General features: G+C 40.1%; 1 protein-coding gene across 14 annotated transcripts in view; it reads left to right on the top strand.

Annotated features, from left to right (window-relative positions):
* Positions 1–24298, top strand: part of svilb (supervillin b) — a 66609-nt gene extending 42311 nt beyond the window's left edge. For 8 of the 14 annotated variants that reach the window (XM_020710656.3, XM_020710655.3, XM_078934200.1 and 5 more), the window contains 24 exons: positions 55–175; positions 711–761; positions 2713–2790; positions 4595–4742; positions 4871–4963; positions 5339–5419; positions 5584–5761; positions 5843–6021; positions 7359–7514; positions 8056–8192; positions 8494–8641; positions 8722–8867; positions 10245–10420; positions 13920–14067; positions 14135–14414; positions 14552–14703; positions 14847–14952; positions 15159–15366; positions 15452–15585; positions 15873–16028; positions 16601–16744; positions 17225–17346; positions 17422–17577; positions 23722–24298. In XM_020710656.3, coding sequence (XP_020566315.1) covers positions 55–175; positions 711–761; positions 2713–2790; positions 4595–4742; positions 4871–4963; positions 5339–5419; positions 5584–5761; positions 5843–6021; positions 7359–7514; positions 8056–8192; positions 8494–8641; positions 8722–8867; positions 10245–10420; positions 13920–14067; positions 14135–14414; positions 14552–14703; positions 14847–14952; positions 15159–15366; positions 15452–15585; positions 15873–16028; positions 16601–16744; positions 17225–17346; positions 17422–17577; positions 23722–23808 — 3385 coding nt within the window. In that variant the 3' untranslated portion in view covers positions 23809–24298. Of the gene's footprint in view, positions 1–54; positions 176–710; positions 762–2712; positions 2791–4594; positions 4743–4870; positions 4964–5338; positions 5420–5583; positions 5762–5842; positions 6022–7358; positions 7515–8055; positions 8193–8493; positions 8642–8721; positions 8868–10244; positions 10421–13919; positions 14068–14134; positions 14415–14551; positions 14704–14846; positions 14953–15158; positions 15367–15451; positions 15586–15872; positions 16029–16600; positions 16745–17224; positions 17347–17421; positions 17578–17736; positions 17759–23721 lie in introns of all 14 variants that reach the window. The other 6 variants (XM_078934206.1, XM_078934203.1, XM_078934201.1 and 3 more) reach the window with 4 other exon arrangements.
* Positions 24299–25472: the final 1174 nt, after the last annotated feature.

The raw sequence follows: 25472 nt of genomic DNA, 5'->3' as shown, positions 1-25472 counted from the left end.
CAGCAGCTGCAATTACATCAGAGTTCAACAATGATTATTTTCCTTTTCTGCCAGAGTGGCCCTCCTGAAGAAGAGTGGTGAAGAAGATTGGAAGAACAGGATCAACAAGAAACAGGAAGTGGCGTCCAACGAGCAGCAGGCTCAGCAGTGGGAGACGGGGGAGACCGGCCAGAAGGTCAGACTTTTCACTCCATGAGTCAAACTTCAGTTTTTTTTAAGCCCTAAAGGCTACAGATTGGTGCAGTACCGTCCACAAACACATCGTTTCATTTTTTTTGTTAGATTTGTGACTTTGCAGATTTTCACTTTAATCAAAAACATATAGATCAATCTGGACTATCATTTTTTGTGTGTCAGAAAGTCTTACCTCTGCCATCTATTGAGCCCCATGACTCCAACTTTTATTCACAACAAATATAAATTAAATGTAGAAAACCAGTGTTTAGATTTAGCAGCATGTGTTCAAGAAATACTATTACACCCATTTCTAAGAATCTGTAGGGCTTTTCAATGTCAGCTTAATTTAAAAAGTGTTCAAAGTTGGGCACTTGCAGGGCTTTTCTTCCTGCAGTTCATCCATTCATTAGTATTCTGTAGGGGGAACTTGCCTGCTTAAACCCTAAAGGCTGCTCACCCCCTGAAACTCCTGGTAACAAAAGCCACATCCCCTTGGTTGAACTCAGATCTTGTTCTTGTGTTTAACCCCTCAGGAGGACGGGGTTCGGGACCACTCTGCTGTCTCTGTGTCTGAACAGTTGTGGGTAAGAGCTGTTGGCAGTCCTGAACCGCTTTGTGTGGGAATTTTGGTTTCCAGTCACAGATTGAACTGGATGTTGTGTTTGGCTGTTTGTTGTTTTATTTTGGGGGTGGTGTGTGTGTGGTCCTGAAAAAAGACACAAAAGTATTTCTTGTTTGAACAGGCAGAAAAGGGTTAAGGTCATTGTCTGTACTGTATACGAGAAGTGGTCCAAATAAGTGTCACTCTCAAGTGTATTTGTGAACTGCGTGCTCCCACACTTGCGAAGGGACAGGACTGGACCCAGGATTTAACTCTTTCCAAGTTTTTAATAGCAACTGTAGATATTGGTGGTAGGTGAAAAACTTTTAAACAATCAAAACAGAACAATAAACACTTAAGTATATTTAAATCAAACATAAGGTAAACCAGGTGAATAAATTAAGATGAAAATTAAACCAACAATTTGTAATCAAGAAAAAAACATGGAATTTTTCATTTTTTTTTTCTTTTAACCCAATACAACAACGTGAATTAAAAAAGGAGTCCAGCATTGAGCTTACCAGTAGCCCTTTAAAGTCCAAGTCCCAATCATGCAGTGGTTTGAGTTCAACGTCCAAGTTCATAGAAAAGCTGCCGTCCTCCAGCTCACATCTTACACATGGCACGGTGAAACGCCTTTTTAAGTGTTCCCAGCTTCCGCGCTGATTGCCTTCATTGAGTTCAGCTGGTAACGGCGTGCGTGCATTGTCCTCCGTGCTGAGCGCACGCAGGCTGCTGCGCACTCATGTGTGAGGCGCTGCACGCTCATGTGAGGCACTGCGCGCTCCAGGACACAGCGAGGCAACCACCTCCGCTGATCAGCGTGAAAGTCACGTCACCCATAGAAAAGGACTTGCAGTTCCTACAAATTCAATTTCCATTTTTTTCACAATATGGACGTCGCCATGTTGGAGCCAGACAACGTCAGTGAGCAGTGATTGGTCCGAGACTGTCTGAGTCATCATTTTTATGGTAACCACTCTCACCAATCAGGAGTGAGCTTGTTAAAAGTCCACACCCCTACCACATGAAAGTGGGCTACACAAAACCTATCAATCAAACGTCAACGTTCGATGTACTTTTATTGAGGCATCTGATTGGTCAGTTTATAACTTGAAAAACGTGGACTACAGAAAAATATTTTTAACAATAGGATTAACAAGAACATGTTGGAAAAAGGTAGCAGAATAGAATGATTATTCTGACAGATATAAAGACAGTAATGTCAATCAAACTTTATTTATAAAAAGACCTTATCATGCTTTGCGCAGGTTGAAGTGCTTTGCAGTTTAAAAAAAACAAACAGACACAGAATTCCTTTACCCTCCCCCCTCCACTCCGTTAACGCAGAAATCCTATGATCCCACACACAATGAATATTTCTAATAAGAGTAACCAATAAAGGAAACCTATTGATAGTAATAGCTGTTTATTTCTCTGATGAAGTCTTTGGGGTTTTGGTTTGTTGGGACCAGCGGGTACTTCCTGTTTGGAACGTCTGGGGGGAGAGACCACTCAGTCCAGTTCTCTTATACTGTCAATGATTGAATCAGTATATGTTATATGGGATATGTAATCTGATAAAAACACAAGTTTAGTGATTTAGCAAATGAGCCATGATAAATCTAAATGCCAATTCTGTGCTTGAAACTGACATCTTTGACCTTATCAGCTTACAAGCTGTTACAATAGTGCAAAATCGTCGGATCCTTTTCCTGAAAACTCATTGAAACCCTGCATGTGTGCTTTCAAAGTACCATAGATTTTAGCCAAAACACCTAAATGCCAAATGATGGGCGTCATTGGTCACTTCCTCTTTCTGGCTTCTCTTTGCATCCATCCCTTGTTTTCCTCAACCTTAGTTCTTGCATGTCCTTGCATTTTCCCTTTTCCTTTCCTGTCTTTCAACCTTCCATCCCCCTTTGCATCCTCAGGGGCCTGTTTTCTCCTCCACTTTTTCTCCTCCCATCTCCCTTGGGCAAAAGTGTCAGTATATTGATCACCATGGTCAGGTAAGGCGGTGGAGCTTGAAAGAGACACATAATCTACTCGGTTTTTTTTGCTTGGTTTGCAGCTACTCATGTGAAAGTCATTCTACGTGTTACTGAGTTTTCATCATAACAACATGAAGATAATTCAGTGTGAAGTTATTGCTTCCACTAAAGAACAAGCGTGACTTTGGATGCTTGAATGCATTTGACCGTGTTTCTATTTGCTTGGTTTGATGCTACCACTTCTCACATGATTACTCTACAAGTTATGTAAGAAGTGATGGGAAAGCACTGTCAAATAACAGACACAAAAAGAACAGTCTGTGCAAGAACAGGTTGCACTTAATTTTGTCACAATTTTGTGTCTGTTATATGAAATAATGTGCTCCATCACTTTTGTGTATTTGCCATTGATGAAAGTGCAAGGTGGGCGTTTCTGGCACAGAAACACACGAAAGTTGTTGACCTTGGAAATCTTCTCTGCCATTAGTATCTTTGAAAGGACATTATTAGCCATCAGTGCAGACACCACCTGACCACTAGCCTTGTCTGCAGGGTAATTGCCTAAGCTTCCTTCCTTAGCACTCGTCACAGAAAACAGAACGCAAATTGAGCATAATAGATGTCAGAGCATCTGCAAGGGTTGCTGTCTATTTGGTTCATTCTAGCAGCACTCTGGTCTCATTCTGTGCTCTTTGTGGCATGGATTTAACGCTCACAATCCACGGTGCACCTTGAATCCCTGTTTAAGTGATGCAAATTGTGCTTTTCATGACTTGTATATTTAACTCTTGATTGATCATTCGTAAATCTTAATCAAACAGCTTGTATAATCTGTTTGTGTGCAAATTTGAAAATAGTTTTTGGTGTTTTTAACATGTTCTTGTGGTATTTTTCTGATGACAGAAGACATTTTTTTTTAAAAGAAAATTAAGCTTAAAATTTCACCTCTGAGTATTTCTTTATTCAAATTGTTGTGAATCAGGAGCAGACAAAAGAATGCCAGTAGATCAAGAGCGTGTTTGTGACATAAAAAATAGACTGGGCGGCCCACCAGCTCCCTGCTCTGCTCCATTCTGATGCATCCACTGTCAGACAAATAGATCCATGAACGTCTTTGTTTTCCTCGTCTGAGCTGGAATCTGGAGCTAAACTGTACGGCTGGATAGCTCCAATATTGCTCACCTTATTCATAGTGCCAGTGATGCTAGGTCGAGGATGTGAGGGGCTGTAAGCTAGAAGAAAGGCACGTAAACAGAAAGTTCCCAATAACGGGGGTGGGGTGGGGTGGGGGGTATCATCCAAGAAAACGACACAGGTTTTATGATTTTGTCTAAAAACGGAGTAATGTTACTTAAAAGACCTCTGGGGATGTTTTGAAATCAAAAGATGATCGGAGTGGGATTTAAAATGTTGCGTTGTTTATTTGAATTGTTAGGAAAATCAGGTCCTTTTGTTGTGATATACTGAACACAACAAAAAACTCAACCTTTTTAGTGTGTGGAAGGCTGTGGTGCAGAAGTAAAGTGGTCAACCTCTGATTGAAGGTTTGCGGGGTCGATTCCCACCTTGCCTGCCCACGTGTCAAACTGTCCTTTGGCAAGACACTGAAATCCCACATTGGTCCTGGTGGTTAGTTATGGCTGGCAACATACTGTATGTGCCAGTCAAACCATCATCTATCTGTGAATGTGTGTGTTTATGAGTGAATAGGACTGTGACTGTGTAGCACAAGTGTAGATAAACACTTTATAAGTGTATGCCATTCATCATATGGACCTAACTTGATCTTTTTTCCTAATTGAATTTAATTGTGTCTGTGCAGAATGCTGGGGAGGACATTGAGGCCCAGATGAGCATTGAAGAGAGGAAACAGATGATCTCAACTCGAGAGGACGCCTGGAAGACAAAGGGCAAAGGAGCAGCCAATGACTCAGACCAGTACACAGTCGCAGCACGAATGGTCAAGCAAGGTTAGTTCATAGATCACCAGCAGGATAAAAATCCTTAATAACAAAACCGTTTTATGGGAGGGAAATGTTTGTTATGGTTCATTGGAGAAAGTTTTCTTTCTTATGATGTAAGGATTTTCTGTCCACAGGTCTGGCAGCCTCCTCCTCGGTCATCAGTCCCATCCTCTCACCGGTCTCCACCAAACTCAAGAGCAGTGCGGCGATGGTCAAACCACACGAGGGTGAGGCTTACAATCAAACCAAAAGTTCATCTTTTTCTACTTAATAAATACATCTCTGTTTATTCCTTTGGTTTTCTTAGACTACATTTAGTGTCTTGTTTAAAACATTTTCACATGAAAATGTATTTTGTTTTCTGAAATTTGTTTTTTTACTACTTCCTGAAACATTACTTCCATTTAGTCACAAAACATCCAGTGAAAAACAAACAAACAGGAGAATTTCATTTAAAGGCCATCAGACTCCAAATGACAACAAACTTCATCTGAATGTTTAAGTAAAAAATATAAAAGCACCGTAACTAGTGAAGTGAGAACCTGGCAGTAAACATATCAAAGTGTACTTTTTTCATAAGAAACACTTTTTTTTGTTGACAGAAATTGAGGCAAGACCTGACATGGAATCCGACAAAAAGCTGGACAAATTAGAGAGTTTCTTAGGACGTTTGAATAGCAAAGGTATGTACTTTCACCCTGTCATCGAGCTTTTTTAATCCTTACATTTGAAAAATTGTAATTAGGAGAATCTGCAGAGTTTATCCTGTATCTGTTTCCAGTTCTTTCAAATGTTGATTTTAAATTCTGCTGAGACCAATGGTGTCTCTGCTTTGGGACTTGTTCAGTGGCAGGCTTGCAGGAAACCACCATTACAGTGACGGAGAAGGCAGTGAAAGAAGTGATGAAACTGGATGATGAGATCTTCTCCAAGTTCTACAAACGCGTGGCAGAATTTCCTCGCATGCCCACCAGAATCGAGCTCAGTGAAGACTTTGACTCCATCTTTGGTTCTCAGAGCCCCAAGTAGGAAAATACAATTTTACAATACATTCTAGAATATTTGATTTTGTTCTCAAACAAGCTGAAGCTGCTGTTTCCTCCCAGGTTGACTTCAGCCATGGTGCAGCACAAGCTAGCAGTTCGTCCATCCAGGAATGTGCGATCATCTCGAAACCCTCTGAGGATGCTGGCAGCCAGAGAGGACATCCGACATGAGTACACTGAGCAGAGACTGAATGTAGCCCAGGTGGAGAGCAAGAGGATAAAGGCAGAGAAGAACGAGCGTAAGGACAAACACGTTTTAAAAGAAATTCATTAGAATGGAGATGCATAATTAAATATAAGATAAGATAAGATAAAGCTTTATTGTCATTGTACAGTCACACTTGGTACAACAGTACAACGAAATTGCAAACGGTCCCACATTGGTGCAAAGAAAGAGAAGAAAACAACATAATAAAAAACAGCAGCAATTATCTTACATACAAAAAAGTATCTAAAAATATATACATATATAAATCTATACGTGTATATGTACACAAATATATATACCAATATACAAATACAAATGCATACCACATACAGCAAATTTCAAATAGAATTTGACAAAGCCCACATTATCTACAAATCCAGGACTGGAGGACATTTGGGCTTCAAACTTAAAAAAGTAAACCTTAATTTTTTATGATTTTCTGATACATATTTATCAATATTAGCTAAAAAAATTGTCAACGATTGGCTCAGCTTACAGATTGTGCAATTTCTATTACATTATATTTGATGTTTACTTGGTCCAGCTGTTACCTCCATTTGCGGATAACAGGGTCGCTAATCTGCACTAATATTAACTTTATCTCAGGATTAGAAGGTAGTTGTTTAGCTTGCTGTTACTGATGACCAAGAGGACAACTTTATTTATGTAAATAAGTAAAAAAACGAAAACTATATGTAATAATCTTATTCTGATTCTATGTGTAACAGTGTTGCATGGGATAAAATAAGACATTCAGTATATGTGTATATATATATATATATATATATATATATATATATATATATATATATATATATATATATAAAGTAGAAGTAGGGAGGTCCCTTTGCTTTATCCATTCTTTTGGAAAACTGTTTAATGATTTCAAGGCCAGCATACCATGTGATTCTCTGTTAGTTTCTTCTTCTACATGCTAAAAATGTTATGCTAACAGCCCTGCATGCAGTTTGTGTGACACATGTTCTTTGAATAATATTTCAAATATTTTTTTATCAAGCAAATGTCCCCACAGTTACAAGAGACACCAAAGAAAATTTGAAATTTGAAAGAAAATTTGATTTGAACTGTTTGAGATTAACTTCAGGGGGGTTGGGTTTAGGGAAAAGGGCCATTCCAGGGGTATTCCAGACTTATTTGCTATTTTTAAAACTATTTCCAAAAATTTTCTTCGTAGTTTTTCTCAGATTCTTAGTTTCTTTTTTTTTTCTAGGTTTGGTCTAAGGACAAGTAAACTTAAAAACTGCTAGTTTTTGGTATTTTGTATGTGAAACATAGAAAATTTGATGGTTGGGATGTAAATTGTCCACCAATTCTGAAATGACCCAAGTGGCTTTTGTAACCTTTCAGCGAGCAGAACCTCTGAGTACTCCGAGGCAGCTCTGGCAGGTCTGGCCAGCAAGGAGAACTTCAGCGGTGTGAGTCTGCGCAGCGTCAACCTCACAGAACAGAGCTCCAACAACAGCGCAGTGCCATATAAAAGCCTCATGCTCATGCAGGTCAAAGGTAACAGCTTCTCCTGGCATCATCACTTGATTGCATCAAGTCTGCTTTAAGTGTGATGTTCTACAATAGTCAGAATGAACAGAATATTTCATATTTTTAAACATATCCCTTTTCCGATTTTTAGTAAAAAACAGTTTGCCCGCCCTCGCCCTCAGTTTAAAACTGCTGTGATGCTTCAGTTTCTCTCAGTGAGGTTCTTGTCTTATTCTACCTTCTCCTGACTATTCTGAATAGATTTCAGAGCTGAAACTACTTTAATGTTGATAAACGTTTGGCGGACAAAGAGAGTTTTAGACTATTTTGATGATCTGTAAATTTCATGTCTAAATAATCTATTCAGGAAGGGTAAACTTCTGGAAGTGTGTCATGGATAAACACATTTATCTAACCAAATATAAACTAACCAGTGGTTGAAACCAGTAGATCTGTCATGATTCTCAGCTGTCATGGTCATGTTATTGCAATGGGATCTAAAATGCGATCGTTTTACTCTGACACAGCCACCAGAAGTCCAAAAACCGAGCGATCTCTCTGCTTTTAGGTCGGCGTCATGTTCAGACCAGATTAGTGGAGCCCAGAGCATCTTCTCTGAACAGCGGAGACTGTTTCCTGCTGGTGACTCCAGACCACTGCTTTGTTTGGATAGGAGAGTTCTCTAATGTCATTGAGAAAGCTAAAGTGAGTATGTAAGGCGTTGAAATTCTTTAATAATTCTACTGTTTTACTTTGCGTTCTCTGACTCATGAGGTCCTCAGAAACAAACACCCAGCTTCCGACCATTCTTTGTCCCAAAAGATGTTCATCCAAACCCTTTCAAACAGTTTTTTTTCTTTACTGGATTTTGGAAATTTTGAAGAAGCAAATCTCTTCTCAGTAACATATTTTGACTTAGCAGTAAAGGGAGACCACTTTCCCTGATAAATTGCCTTTAAAATATGACATTGTTTTCCATCAGACTGATGCTAGTTTCTTTTTGCAGGCGATGGATTTGGCAACTTTCATTCAGACAAAGAAGGACATGGGCTGCAGGGCCAACCAGCTGCAGACTATTGAAGAAGGGGTTGACCCACAGGGTGCAGAGACGCAGCAGTTCTGGACGATCCTCGGAGGACAGATGCCTTACCAGTGTAAGAAATGACCGTTGCAAGCAGCTGTGCATACATACCTCTGGGATGCGTTTTAATATGCTTTTGTGATTGTGGTGCAGCGGCAGGCCCACCAGAGGAGGATGAGCAGTTTGAGAATGGCATCGTGGAAACCAACTGTATCTTCAGGTTGCTGGATGATAAACTGGTTCCTGATGATGAAGAGTGGGGGAAGAATCCTCACAGCTGCCTGTTGTCATCGAAGGAGGTGAACGCTCACAGCGACCGTACCTGCAAACAAAACCACAAAGCTTTTGTTGTACTCACCTGGCTCTGCAGTGATTATACTGAGTTTTCATCCAATCCAGCTCTGACTGACATTAAATGGGCTAAATAAACAATTTCTCAAGGTGGGCGGTGGACATGCTAATTTTGGCAAACTAGGCTTTGGGTTGCACCGAACAATAAGCTGCAAAACCACATGTTCACTAGCTCCAGCTTTGAGCCGGCTCAGACACTGACGGGTGTGCCAGAAACGAAAGAAGAACACAACACACATGGTGTATTGTCAACACTCAGCGCTCAGAGCACAGCTATACGTTTGCAGACTAAATTAAAAGCTCGGTATTATGCTGGGAAAGATGAAAAAAACCAAAAAAAAATCACATCATCTTAATTTCTCTTACACTGCAAAAACTGAATCTTGACAACATGTAGCTAAAATAAAATGTCTTATCTTCTGTTTTCCATGAAAAATAATCTTGTCAAGATAATTTTTCGAAGGCGGCATAATCCTAGCCTGAGAAAACAGGTCTCAGTGGCTAGACATTTTTTACTTTATATAAAAATAAATAAGCCTATTTTTTCTTACCACATTGGCAGATTTGTTTGCTTGTTTAAAGAAAAACTGCCAATTGGGTAAAAATCTTTTACTAATTCTAAGGAGCCTGTTTTTGCTGGGTAGTTAGCCGTTTTGTCCTTCAAACAAATACAGGTGACAGTTCCTCCCTAGATGAACGGTAGTTTTCTTCTTAAGCATGTTCAAGCAGCTTCTTCCTAAAAAAAATTTATGTAAATGCATGTTTCGGGCTTCCACATTCAAAACCCTAGCGTTTTATGCATAGCTACACAAGTTTTAAAAAATGAGTGGCATTTAGACACGTGTTGCAAGTCAAATCTTTGAACTTTGAACAATCAGGGACTCAAATTTGGTAGTGTTGTATGGATGCTGCCCCTGTTAATTCACAGAAGTGCCAACCGTTTGAAAATTGATCATAAAGGAGAAATTAATAATTGCAGTTTTTGCCCAGGAAAGACACCAAGTCTTTCATAAATTGAAATAGAACTGTGAAAGAAAAAGGCTTGAGCAAGATTTGCGCTATTGCCACAGTTTCGTCACTTTGCACCAAGCTTCTTCTAACTGTAGGTGGCAGATAAACACTAGTAAACAGTAGAAAACGGAGAAGAAGCCCCCCCTGCTTGTCCAGCGTGAACACCATGTGGTACACTCGCGTTCAAGAATCCACCAAAGGCCTGTTACTAGTCCTGTTTACTTCATTTAATTTGACCCTTTCTTGAATTGGCAAAAAGGTATTTTCTGTCTTTTACATAGCTTAAATTTGACTGTCCTCTCCTGTGGTTGCAGGTTCTTGTGTTTGACTTTGGCAGCGAGGTGTATGTTTGGCACGGCAAAGAAGTGACTCTGGCACAGAGGAAGGTGGCCTTCCAGCTGGCCAAACACCTGTGGAACGGCACCTTTGACTACACCTGCTGCGACATCAACCCGCTTGACCCGGGAGGCTGCAACACCCTCATACCCAGGTCAGAGAGCAGGCCTTAAGCAGCATCACACCGAACGGGATTTGCGCGGCCCCCTCTCTTTCAACGTGCAGCGACATCCCTGCTTGCCGCCTGTTCCTGAGTTTGATGCCATGGCCGTGTGTGGGAGAAGTTCCAACCATGTTTTTGGCCTGATCGCTACATGGAGCGGTGTCTGTATGAAGTGATATATCATGGCACCACAATCACAATGCAGAGAAAACCATCTAAGTTGCAAATGAAAACATAAAATTTTTGTTTTCAAAAACTTTTTTTTCTTTCAAAAAACATTTTTTTTGCCTGTGCAAAAAAAAAAGTGTGACATTATCCTCAGTCTAAAGGACCCCGAACGGTTATTGCAGGCCGGATAGTTTTGGTACCTACACCGAATCGGCGCTTTTTACCCTCGATCTTGCCTTTTTGGCTGGAGAAAAATTCATTCTTTACCATTTAAAAAAATATTTTCTTTTTGTTTTAGCATTGATTCATTTTTATTTAGTCAGATTTGTGAACTTATAGCTGAGGATATCCTGAAACTGGGAAATAAACTGTGAAGTTTATCTGCTGACATCACACTAAATCATCAGGTCTGTGTGTGATCTGTGAATCCTCAGGAGCAAAATATTGGTAAAAAGTTTGATTTTCTTTAAGATCTGTTTGTTATTAAAAACAAGCAAGCAAACAAAAAAGATTTAAAGCATATATTATCTTATGCTGCACAACAGTGTTTTGGAATACATTAACAGCAGTAACAAGTAAAAGAATGATGGCTCACCGAAGTAGATTTAATGTATTTAGCAGAAGAAATGGGGCATTTTTAACTTTTAAAGTTAATTCTCGCATGTTGTCTTGTTTTTAAGAACTCATGTGTGCTTTTTTTCTAAATTAAAAAACAAAATTATTCATGAAAAAAGGCAAATTTTCTTAACATTTTAACATTCATCCATGAAAAAACTATATAGTTCAGATACAAACCTTAATCTTGGTATAGTGCAACTTGGAGAGAGATGGAGACAGAGCTTCTACTGTGGATATTTTAGATACGCTGGTCACAGCACTAAAATAAATGCATCAAGAACCCGGTTTTATTTTGGTGGCTTTGCTGCTCATTCTGGGTTTTACTCTGAGAAACGGGGCAGAAAGGGTAAAGACTGCAGAGTCACAGTCGAACAGAACCGATACAAAGTCCAAAGTCCATGTCTGCCTCCAAGCACCGTCAATATGAGACAAAGACAGCTGATTGGATGGAATCTAGACCAATCAGCTGGCAGTTTGATGGCACAACCGTCATGCTAAACTAAAAAATGAACACAAAATCAGACAAAGGGAAAAAGCAAGATGAGACACAAGACATGTGAAAGCATTTGTGTTGCAAACCCAAAAAATATTTTTTGAAAGCAAATATTGAATATTTTTATTTGCTACTTGGAAAGTTATGTTTGCAATGTGGTGGCATAAATATCACTTCATATATCTGTGTTTATGCCGTTAACTACAAACGGAAGACACCAATGATGTAATCACGTCTCCATTTGTGGGTTCATGTGGTCATTCAAAGGTTTTCCTGGTACCGGGATCTTCACCCAGTTTATAGGCTCAGTGTGCCGCGTGAACTTGTAGGTGAAAATAAAAACAAAACTAAAATCAGGGGACCTTTTTTATTATTGCCTCTATGAAAATAGGAAAATGATCACTAAGCCCGAGCATGCTGGCTTCTCATCCCGCCACGGCTCTCTGTCTGCCGGCCTAGCAAGCGAGCGAGCTCCGTCAGCCCCCGGGCTGCTGGCTGGCCGGCCGGCAGACAGAGAGCCGCTGCAGGTGCGACAGGCTGATGAACTGTCCAGCGCGTCACCCAACAGTAGCCAGGAGGGTTCCCGCAACCCCGCGGCCCCAGTGGGATAAAAAAATAGATGGAAGTTCAGGACAAAAATGCTCGCATTGGATGTGTATTATCGAATCACTGAAAGCGTCTTGTGCCCAAAGCTGAGTCCCTGCTTGGTTGATGCGACGCAGCTGCCCAATCAAAATTCAGATGTTTGAATTCTGACCGTGCCTCCCAAACCGCGTTGTTAACTGGATCAAAGATCGGATTAGAATTGAACTGTTTACATGGGCCCAGAAAAACGTCATCCGATTAAAACAAACGTTTACATAACCCAGACTTTCAATCAAAATGAATCATTTGGACATGCGCAGAACTATCTAAAATACCGGAAAGAGCCGTAGAAAAAGAAAAAGCAAGTTCCATTGTAAACAAAGAAAGCTGCGGCATAGAGAGAGATGATCTTAAAAATGTGCCTTTCTTATTATTATGATTATTATTAAATGCTTTTTCACTAAAAATGTGCAGCCAGTGCTTTATCCTGATGGCACAGACCCGGAAGCAGGGTTAGGATTAGGTTAATATGTGCTAACAACATTTACGTTTGGATGTACCGGTACTTAAAATCTGTGCGGTCAGTGCCGCAGTGTGCATCTTGGGTGCAGGTAAATATGTGGGAATAACATCAGCCTGTATTTTATTTGGACACGATTGGAAACACAAATTCATGTGATTGTTAGGTAAATGGTAAATGGCGTATACTTATATAGCGTTTTCTACCTTCCTCCAAGGCCCAAAGCGCTTTACAGTCACAGTCCCATTCACCCATTCACACACACATTCACACACAGAAATGTTGTTTAAAGCAGATGATAAATATGCAAGGATTTTACAGTCTTGGATGGGCTCAACTGCCGATTTCATGTCTTGCCCAAGGACACTTCAACACATGGGCGGGCAACGCAGGAATTGAACCTGCAATCTTCTGATCGGAGGTCCACCGCCCTTCCACTGCAGCATGGCCGCTCCATGGTTTCTGCTCACACACCGTCCCAAAGCCTCTTCTCTGCTCTCAGACACGGTTCTCACACAGAGCAGCCAGACGGACTGCGGTCCGAAGCACACCGTAACAAAACACCTTTTCCTTGCCCGCAAACACGAAGCCACGAGGCTTGCTGCAGTGATCAGAAACATGGTTCGCTTGCATGGAGCAGACGGTCGGTCCTGTTGGTGCTCCAAAGCCTTCTCTGGAGCGCCACACTGTCTACGCATGACGTAAAAGCCAGGGCAGTAATGACCCACAAACAGAATAAACTGTTTAGAAGCACTACGATCGGATCAACAACCGGCATAACCCACCTTTCTCAATTGAAAGGAAACTTTGATCTAAAGAGGTCTGATCGGGGCAGACTATTCTGAACGGTGTGTTTACATGATGCATTTCTATTCTGATCAGGCGTTTATTCTGACTACTTGTGTCCATATAACCGCAGCTATTGACTTAACGTTGAAACTGGCCGCCTCTGCCGTGCGATGGCGTTCGGTGTGAACACAGCTTTACTTTCTCACCAGGAAACCAGAGAATTCACAGGAAGGCCTTTAGTTTCTGGTGTTTGTCCTCTAATTTGCTTGATTTGTGAAACTTTAGCACCTCTTTTTTTGCTTCACCTCTGCCCACAGAAAAGGTCAGGGTCGTCCAGATTGGGCAATATTCGGCAGATTGACTGAGCACAATGAGACTGCTTTGTTTAAGGAGAAGTTTCTGGATTGGTCAGAAGCAAAGTCGCCCACTCCAAAGGAGGGTGGTGAACCTGTACCTGAGCCAAAGGTATGAACCCAGGACCAACAGCAAATATCAGAAACAGTCTTTTCACTCTACCTTCTGTTCCTTACAGGAGGCTCCAGGACGAGAGTGTCGACCTTACGATGCCACCCTAATGCTGCCCATCATCTGCTCACCTGTTTGCACCATTTTGGAAGGAGTGAATGTGGGCCGCGGTTACGGGCCAGTGGAGACAGAGGACCGCATGAGGGTCCAGGAGATCAGCACGGTGTCTGTGGATGTCTGGCACATCCTGGAGTTTGATTACAGCCGTCTGCCGCGACAGAGCATCGGCCAGTTCCATGAGGGAGACGCATATGTGGTCAAGTGGAAGTACATGGTCAGCACTTCAGGTCGGTCACCAAACCTAAACCCTTTCTGACTTTACTTTTTAAACTGTTTCAGCAACATTTCTAATATTGTAATTCATTGTGAACAATTGTAAAAAGACGCTGAAGGTTTTTGATGCTTTGTGATTCTGTTTCTGCAGTTGGTCGCAGGCAGAACCCTGATGCGAGGAGCAGCGGGCCGGGGAAGGAGAAATGCTGCTACTTCTTCTGGCAGGGTCGGCACTCCACCGTCAGCGAGAAGGGGACGTCAGCACTGATGACAGTGGAGTTGAATGAGAAGAGGGGGGCTCAGGTATGACTTCTGGTCTGCTTTCTGTTCTAACGCAATCAAGGCACAAAGCTGTCAGTGATGGCTTTTGCAGAAAAGGATGTTTTGTGTGTGTGTGTGTGTGTGTGTGTGTGATCTTCAGATTCATCTGTTGTTGTGTACTTCAGGTCCAAGTTCAACAAGGAAAGGAACCGCCTGCTTTTCTTCAATGCTTCAATGGAGGGATGATCATTCATGCTGGCAAAAGGGAGGAAGAGGAGGAAAACACTCAGAGTAAACATTTACAAGCTTCTCTCTGACAGTCTTTATTGAAGTCTGCACTGACGTAAATGCATTTTACGAGGTGCAAGTTGGTATTCCTTAGTTCCATATTTTTATGACTGAAGTTGTTTTTGTATATAAATTAAAGAAAGTAAAAAGGTGGTGCATTGCAATGCCTTGTATTTACCAAACTAATGCATGCATGCTTTTGTCTGCAGGCGAGTGGCGTCTTTACTGTGTGCGAGGGGAGGTGCCGGTGGAGGGCCATCTGCTGGAAGTGGCGTGTCACTGCAGCAGCCTGCGTTCCCGAGCCTCCATGATCATGCTCAACATCAACAAGGCTGTCATTTACCTGTGGCACGGCTGCAAAAGCCAGCAGCACACCCGCAGTGTGGGAAATACCGCCGCCCTCAAGATCAAAGAACAGTGAGCTACTGTTAGCGTTGATGCTCTGGTAGCAACGGCTCCATGTTCAAGTGTGAGGTTTTTCAGGGTCTCTGGGTGTTTTCAGGTGTCCTCTGGAAGCAGGTCTTCACTGCAGTAGCAACGTCACAATTCACGAGTGTGATGAAGGAGCAGAAACTCCGGGCTTCTGGGAGGCGCTGGGGCGGAAGGACAGGAAGGCTTATGACTGCATGCTGCAAGGTACCAGATGTTTTGCCTCCCTAAAGGTCAGAGGTTAAATTACCAGGGGTTTTCACCCAATGGTTTTCTCTGTAAAACTTTTGGGTGACACATTGATTATTTAGGTCTTTTGTAATTCATTTTGAGCTGATTTAATATCAGATAAAAAGTTCTTTAAATCAATCTGAACTGTTGCAGTTGTGTTTGACCTGTGGGACTGAATCTTGAACAGATAAATCCATTTACTGATGGGATGATCAGCTTGAAAAGTCACACAGCTTTGACAGCTTTGACTTTAATTTCCTCAGATCCAGGTAAATTCAACTTCACCCCGCGGCTCTTCCAGCTGAGCAGCACATCTGGAGACTTTGTGGCCGCTGAGTTCTTTCATCCGTCGGGAGCTGCAGACTTGGTCAGCTCACTGCCCTTTCTGCAGGAAGACCTTTACAATGCATCACAGCCTGGTATGAGACAAACACCAGCTCTTATATACCTGCTCATTGTGTCATATTTGCAATTATTTCAAAAAAAAATAGACGTTTTAATCTAATGTCTTTTTTGGAAAAATGCCTCTTAGCCAAATTTAGGAAAGACTGAAGGGAAACCTCCTGCTTAATCTTTAAAATAAAAGTGTATGGCATGTTTTAAAAATACTGGGAAATACTTCAAACTGTACAGAAGTACGTGCAAAATTTACTAAAATATTATTTTAAGTAATAATTTACAACATTTCATGTTTGTAGCAATTTTCAACCTTTCAATCAAAAGTGCAACAGCTTCCATAAAATATGTGAAAGCAGATTATTGAAATGCAAAGGCAAAAATAGGAGAACGTCTCTGAAATGCACATTTTATTAGTTATTTTATGTCAGGAAATACAAGGAAATACAACTTCATAGCAAATCTGCTTGGAGTATTTTTGCTTTTTCACATTTTGGCAAACAGTTGTTTCAAATTGATCAAAAATGTGTCTGCCTCTGTAAAAAAGAAAGAAGAAAATCCCTAATGTAGTATTCATGTCCCCTCTGTGACACAGCTTTGTTCATGGTGGATAACTTCCACGAGGTTTACCTGTGGCAGGGCTGGTGGCCTCAGGACAGTGAGAGCACCGGCTCGGCTCGCATCCGCTGGGACGCTGACAGGAAGTGTGCCATGCAGACTGTGCTGCAGTACTGCAAAGGTGAGAACATCTACAGATGAGGCCCATGAGGCTTCAGAAAAATACTTAATGAAAATCTTAACACAAAAAAGTTTTTTTTTAATCCACTTCATGTTGAGGTTCTTTAAGAAAAGACAAACTGACAGCAGAACTGATACGGAGTGATGACAAACTTTGATTCAGAGGAAAGTCAAGGCAGCCAAACAAAGTCGATTTACTGTTTGGTTACCCTTTAAAGTAAAAAAAATTGTGCAGGAAAATTAATTTTAAACATTTTAGACAAAGTTACAAAGTAAATAGGTAAATGCAGCATGTTAGCACCCGCTTCTGGTCACATCTTGGTTTCATTACTGATGAAGATGAAGAAAGGAAACATTTAGAAAAATATGTTTGACATTCAGTCAATAAACACGTTTTTCTTCTAACTGTTTTAAGAAGTTGTATTTTTAAGGCTCAATACACTTTAGGTAATGACTGTTGTGTTCATTCTTTTTTCTACAGAGAAGAACGAGAAGAAACCTCCGAAGGCGTACCTGATCCACGCCGGTCTGGAGCCGCTCACCTTCACCAACATGTTCCCCAGCTGGGAGCACCGAGAGGACGTGGCTGAGATCACAGAACGGGTCTGTTTCACCGCCTGACGAGTGTTACTGCCCATGCATGCATACATGACTCAACAACTGTTGCTTTGGCTGCAGGAGGCAGAGGTGTGTAACCAGATCATCCTGGTGGAGGACGTGCTGGCCAGACTCTGTCAGAATTCCTTCCCCCTGTCTCAGCTGCAGACCCGACCCCTCCCAGAGGGAGTCGACCCGCTACGCCTGGAAATCTACCTGTCCGACCAGGACTTTGAGGTCAGAGAAACCACACTCTTTCATTAATTTTCATTGAAAAATATATTTTTGGATGAAAACTTCCACTGGGTGTAAGGTTCTTTTGATTAAAAAGACAAAATGTAACGTCTCTTCAGTACCTCAGAGACCATCTAACTTCATAAAACTTTCACTTCACAGAGTGACTTGTAGGTGGATTCAGGTAAGAGGAGCTGCTCGCAAATTCTTCAGCACAGGAGTCTTGTCCTCCTACCGAGCATGTCAGCACTGACTTCCTCTTGCTTAATAGATGTGAAAACATTCCTATGTCCCGGGTAGTGGAAAACGCAAACACTGCGCTCTGCTGCACATTCACATCTAAAATCTCCACTCATGATGTGCCTCTGTTCTGTGGGGCTTTGGATGAACTACAGGGCAAGCGTCTCAGGATCTTCAGTGACGATCACAAATCTAATATGACACATAGTTCAATCAGAAATTCTGCAGACAAAAGAAGAACCCACAAAAGTACACTGCAGCGCAACATTAAAGATAAGGCACATCCCCAAATGCTCAAAGCAACACATTATCACATAGGAATTGAAATGCAACTTCATCAGCGTAAACTGGATAAGAATTTATTCTGTCAGATAGTTTAAAAAGAGCTGCTGTCTAAAAAAACAAATACTGGCTGATAACAATGTCTGTTAATCTGGCTCTTATATGATCCTTACAAATTCCTTCGTAACCCTTGTGCTATCCTAGGCACTTTAACATTTGGAGTTGGGTCATCTAGACCCACTAGACAGATCTCTTTACATTTTTCTTCAATGATTTGTGATCTTCACTGGTGTCCATGGATTCCGGGAAATCTTTCTACCTTTATCCACCTTTGTCATGGTAGGGAGACCACGTCAATGTAAGGGGGGGGTCATCTAAGATAGCACAAGGGATAAAATGTAAACACCAAAAGCAATGACCTAAAAAAACATTGATTTAAGCACCATAGTTTTCACTTTACTCCCTGTTTCATCTAATCCCCATCACATAAATGCTTTAAGACAGGAAGCTTAACAGAGGGGGTCTCTTATCCTATGCTGAATAACCCCTTTGAGGAAAATAAAACTAGCATATTCTGAACTGCAATAGGATGGATTTTTTTAATCTGGGGCTTAATTTTTTTTTTTTAAATTGCTAAAATAAAGAAAAGAAGAATAGAATTCATATAAACAATGGTAATCTTAAAATGTTCCTTAGAAAAGAAAAACCTCTCCACACTACAAGAAGTCCTGTTCACAAAATGAAGCTCATTACCTCTGCATGACCTTTCATTGTCAGTTATAAGTATATATGAGGAATGTGTTGGTCTTTTAGAACAAATTTAACCAATCACGCATAAAAAACCCATTTAGAAGTCCATTTGCAGGCGGTAAATGTGACATCGCCAAAATGTAAAAAAAAAAAAAAAACCTTTATCAAGTGGAAAATAACGAGAGACAAAAATTACACTGAGAATAAAACATATAAAGAGTAGGACATAAAACCTAGATAACTTTGGTAAATGGCAAGAAAAAAAAAAGATGATGTAGAAACATCGTTTAAATGGCACCCCAAAAATAGATTACTATATTGCTGAAAGGAGGGATAGAGTGTGCTACAGTTTGACTGCCAGATTTGGGTATTAAGAAAAGCAATAAAACAAACAGAGACCAGTGTGAATATGCAAAATACCAAAATATGTTCCAAACAAGAGCTGATGGTTTAAGAAGAAATAGCAGAAAATGGGAATTTTCTCATATAACCATAAAAAGTTTGAGAGCTGGAGACAATGAAACAAAAAAGTAAAGCTGTTATCTAAACAATATTTAAATAAAAAAGACTAAACTTTCAGGCTGTGTGCATGTTAACGTCTTAGTATTTGTAGATTTGTGACAATTCTTGGAACAAAGGAGACCTCTGAAGACATCCTTTTAGAATGGACTTAAGGAAAACTTTATTGACAAATATTTGATGAACAAGCGGATTTACTTTGAAAGAAATCTTCCTTGTGTATGAAAATATTTCTGCCGTCAGAACAGGGTTTTCATTTGTGCAGCTGCACCGAAACCCTTGCAAGATGCCAGCTGAAGCTCTTCCTCATCCACAAGCACCGCCTTCACCTTAGAGTTTTATCGCAGCACAACATGCACCTCAGAAATTCACCTGTACCTACGCAGAGCATGAGCATGTGTGCACTGTGTGGAGCTGGTCTGCTTTGGTCTTTGTTAATCGCTCACAGTTGTGCAATGATTTAACTCACTTGTTAGAGCATTAGAATTTGAAAAAATAATTTTGAAAAAGTTTGGCATGTCAAAACAATGCAAAGATGTAAAAGATTCACATTTATGGCACATTGTTAGCCTCTCATGAAGATATTGATACACTTTGTTTTAGCAAGTAGTTCTTGAAGGTACCAAAATATAGTGTCTTCTGTTGCAATACTGTCTTAAGGGCAGACGGTCATGAGACTGCTGTCTGCTGCTCAGAGATAAAAAAAATTCTTCTGTGGGGTTTGAGATTTTGACTGACATTTTACTCTGCACAGGTTCCTGTCCTTTCCCGCTAACTAACTTTATATAGAGAGACATATATATCTATATATCTATATATCTATATGTATATCTATCTATCTATCTATATATATATATATATATATATATATATATATATATATATATATATATATATATATATATATATATAGATAGATAGATAGATAGATAGATAGATAGATAGATAGATAGATAGATAGATAGATAGATAGATAGATAGATAGATAGATATACATATATATATATATATATATATATATATATATATATATATATATATATATATATATATATATATATATATATATATATATATATATATATATATATATAGATCTGAGCCTCTACAACGGCTTTCCTCTGTTCTTTATCCACCACTACAATGTCTGGTTGGTTCGCCATTACCATCCTATCAGTCTGGATCTGGAAGTCCCACAGGATCTTTGCCTTCTCATTCTCTACCACCTTTGTGGGTGTTTCCCATTTTGACTTTGGGGTTTCCAGTTTTTATTCTCCACACGTTTCAATATATTATTCCAGCCACTTCGATGTGGCGCTCCATGTATGCTTTCCCTGCCAGCATCTTACACCCTGCAGTTATGTGCTGGATTGTTTCAGGCGCCTCTTTGCACAGCCTACACCTTGGGTCTTGTCTGGTGTGGTAGATCTGAGCCTCTATCGCTCTGGTGCTCAGGGCTTGTTCCTGAGCTGCCAGGATGAGTGCTTCGGTGCTGTCCTGTAGGCCAGCCCTTTCTAGCCATTGGTAGGACTTCTTGATATTAGCCACTTCAGTTATGGTCCGGTGGTACATCCCATGCAGGGGTTTGTCCTCCCATGAGGATCTGTCCTCCAGCACTGAATCCTCTGCTCTCCATTGCCTGAGACATTCACTGAGAACACTGTCAGTTGATGCCTTGAGCTTGATGTATTCATGCATCTTTTTTATTTATTTAATTTATCACTTACCAAAAAAAAGTAGATAAAAACGGAATGTACAACAATGCGGATGTGATGGATGGTTGCCAAAAACCCACAAGGGGCTTAACATGTGGCAACTCCCTTAATGAGTCTATAAGCTAAAAAAACAATACTGTTTAGTAAAAAAAATACATATAAAATCAAAACATATTCAATTAATGCACTTACATACTTATATCAATCTATAAATACATGCTATATGGAAAAGTACCATTGTTAAGAAGAAAACTTTTTAGAGCTTTTTTAAACCGAGTTTGTGAAAGTTCTTTGAATGAGGAAGGAAGACTGTTCCAAATTTTACATCATCTGTATAAGACACTAAACTGTGACTGAGTTATGCAAGAGAAAGGTGCTCTGATGAGACAGCCACCTCGAGTTGGATATTCATGAAATTCATTATTAAAATTGAACATGTTGGTGAAATGTTAAGGAAGACGTTTTCCAAGATTATTGAAAACAAACTGACCAGTTTGAAGTTGGTTAAGTTGAAAGACACTCAGGACACTGGCCTGACAAAACAAAGGTTGAGATGAATGTCGATGTCCTACATTAAATATTATTCTCAGAGCTTTTCGCTCCCAGAAGGAACAATAGAAGACATCGAGGACAGTTCAAGTACCTTGGAATACTACAGGAAAATAACAACCTGGAGCAGGCAACAAGGAAAGCTGCAACAGCTAAATACCTCCAACGAGTAAGGCAAGTCCTGAGAAGCCAGCTTAATGACAAGAACAAGACCCGGGCAATAAACAACCACGCACTGCCAGTTATCAAATACCCTGCAGGAATAATAAGATGGCCAAAGGAAGAGATACAGACCACGGATGTTAAAACACGAAAGCTCCTCACCATGCATGGAGGGTTCCATCCCAAATCCAGCACCCTGACACCTGAGCCACTATCCACGATGAAACATCCAAGATGTATGAATATATCAAGTTCAAGACCCCAACTGACAGTGTGCTCAGTGAATGTCTCAGGCAATGGAGAGCAGGGGATACAGTGCTGGAGGCCAGATCCTCATTGGAGGACAAACCATTGCATGGGATGTACCACCGGACCATAACTGAAGTTGCTATCAAGAAGTCCTACCAATGGCTAGAAAGGGCTGGCCTACAGGACAGCACTGAAGCACTCATCCTGGCAGCTCAGGAACAAGCCCTGAGCACCAGAGCCATAGAGGCTCAGATCTACCACACCAGACAAGACCCAAGGTGTAGATCTACCACACCAGACAAGACCCAAGGTGTAGATCTACCACACCAGACAAGACCCAAGGTGTAGGCTGTGCAAAGAGGCGCCTGAAACAATCCAGCACATAACTGCAGGGTGTGAGATGCTGGCAGGGAAAGCATACATGGCGCGCCACAATCAAGTGGATGGAATAATATACAGGAACATGGGTGCAGAATATGAACTGGAAACCCCAAGGTCAAAATGGGAAACACATTCGAAAGTGGTATAGAATGAAAGGGCAAAGATCCTGTGGGACTTCCAGATCCAGACCGGTAGAATGGTAATGGCAAATCAACCAGACATTGTAGTGACAAAATAAAAACAAAATAAAGGCTGATGTAATTCCAACACATTTACACCCAAGATGCTCATTGCGGAGTTTTAAGTACCTCCACGGCTAATGTTTTTAGCACATATTAGCCTAATACTGGCCCGTCTTTTGGGTCCTTGCAGGTAAGAAAAAAGCAGTGACCGCACGGATTTTAAAAAATATGAGCGAGCAGGCCCTTAATAATAATCATAACAGTAATAAAGCACATTTAGAAGATAGTCTCCTGCAGCTTCGCGCTGATTTTGCTGTTCGATACAATTCAATTCAGTATTATTTGTATAGCCCAAATTCACAACAACAGTCTTCTCAATGGGCTTCATATCGGTAATTGAAAAAGTAAAACATAAAATAAAATAAAAAAGGATTATGAATACATAGAAATCAATAGGAAAATACTAAATAGAACTAACAAACGGACTAAACTAAACTGGCATTCCTGCCCTTAGACTCCCCTTCACGGTAAGGAAAAACTCCATAAAAAACTGATTCCGGAAAAAATGAAGAAACCTCAGGGGTGTCCACATGAAGGAGGGATCTTATTTAAGGACAGCTGGAACCCATCAACAGCTATAGCAGATTTCGCCATGCTAAATGTTTGCTGGTTGGACCAACACAAACTTAGTGGGAAGCTGTAGGAGACTATCTTCTAAATGTGCTTTATTACTGTTATGATTATTATTAAGGGCCTGCTCGATCATATTTTTAAATCTGTGCGGGCACTAATTTTTTCTTCAGTGCAAAGACAAGAAAGACGGGTTAGCATTAGGCTAAAATGTGCTAAAAACATTAGCCGTGGAGGTACTAAATATATATCTAAATATAATATATACAATATAATATATTGTATTATGTCTATAAATAACCTTTGATAGTTTAATGCTCTGATGTAAACATTTAACTCCAACAAGACTCATTGTAAAAAAATAAAACATTAGTTGCCAAATACATTATAGACTTAAGGAAAAACACCCTCTATGACTAAAGGAGAGTTTTTAAATTATTCTAGATCATGCATTATCCTGGACCTAAGCCTTTTTTTTTCATCTGCAGAGAGCTTTAGAAATGACAAGAGAGGAATATGAATGTCTGCCAGGATGGAAGCAGGTCAACCTGAAGAAAGCCAAAGGCCTGTTTTGAGCATGTCGAAGAAGATACATGAAAGAGTGGAGAAGACGACAGACCAGCAACTGGACGAGACACCTGTAGACTTTTAAACTTCTCAGCTGTGTCAGCACTCAATGGGATTCTGAGTGCGTTCTTTTAAGTCTCCTTCATCCACTAATGTCATGAGTGCCATGTTGTGGTTGTGTGTGTGGTTGGGGTTGTATATAATGTTTGTGTAAATGTGTGTTTGTACTGATGTAAAGAAGAACCTTGTTGATTCAGATGCTGTGAGGACGTTTGGATGCTGTCAGGAGACTCCTGTTCCTGCATTAAAGTAACCCTAACAAACTTTTACAGTTTGACTTAACTACAGCAAGGTCAGCAGCCTGATGACACTGAATGTATAGTGCCTTGCTTTTTGTGTACAGTTTGTATACAGAACTTTAGTCTGCATTTTTAAGTACTTTCTTTGTGATATAAGACCTAGTGAATAAAATCACAAATCTTGCTCAACTTAGAAAAAGACTCGTCTTGAGTTTTTTTTTTATGTGTTCTTTTATATTGTTCAGTTCATGACAACATACTTGTTTTGGGGTTTTTCTTTTTTTAGTTTATGCTGGTTTTAGCTTGAAAAAACTTGCCAAAGAACAAAGAGGAAGTGCAAAAATCTTCAAACTCAGCCTAATCTGGATAAAAGTGTAAAGAAAGATGTAATGCATATTTGTATAGTGCAGATACCTTCCTTTTTTAAGATTAGGGTTATTTTAATACATAATGGTGTTTCAAGGCTAAGACAAAGTCATGTACTTTTTAGATTTTTAGATTGTTATTGGTTTTTTTTAAAAGGCAAAAAACTCAGGGTTCTGTTTGACATTTCGGTAGAGCAGGGGTTTGAAACTTTTACCACTCAAATAGCCATTTGGTTCAGTTTCCCACAGAAAGTAAACCACAGGAACCCACAACATCCTTTGGAAAACCTGGTGTTTCAAGTGAATGGCATCATTTCACTCTTTTTTAAAGTTTGTGAAGAGATGTTCATTTTTTTTATCCCCTGTCATTTAATGGGTTCCGATGAGAACTATTTCCCCGAGAGGCCACAAAACTAGGAAATATGTTGTGATTATTTAGCAGTTACTCCATTTCTCCAATAGTTTTTTGTCAACAAACATTTGTTTTCTCATCTGGATCAGGATGTTTTTGGGCAAAAGCTGCATGTTTATTCTGGAATGTCTTGAAACTTTGGTGTTTGCTAATTTCTCATTACTTACTAACCACTCTGGTAAAGTTGTTGAAAGCAAACAAATCTGCCCAGGTGCCATGAAACATACGGTTTTCTGCAAGAACTTCAATTCTCTCAAAATTATCCATCAATGTCCTACCTTGGTTGGAATGTTGCACTACATGCCGGATGGGTTCAAACCTGTTTTTTTATTTTTTTTATGGATACATTAACATGAAAAGCAGATTATGCAAAACTGTGATGTGTCGGTCGTGAACATAATGGCTCTTATGTCATATAAATATATCTTATATTTTGCCAGTGGAGGGCCGTCAGGGCTTTTTAAGGCCTTCCCTAAAGGCCTAAAAGTATCTTAATCATGTGTTAATTATGTGTTTTTCATGCATACTCATTAAATCATTCCATATGGTCTGTCCATTTCTTTTTATTGTGTTTATGATCGTTATGGTGCTTCCAC

This window comes from Oryzias latipes, chromosome 17, assembly GCF_053564925.1.
Source record: "Oryzias latipes strain Hd-rR chromosome 17, Olatipes_Hd-rR_3.1".
NCBI lineage: Eukaryota > Metazoa > Chordata > Actinopteri > Beloniformes > Adrianichthyidae > Oryzias > Oryzias latipes.
The sequence above is the reverse complement of the archived record's forward strand: the minus strand, read 5'-3'. Positions and strand labels throughout refer to the sequence as shown.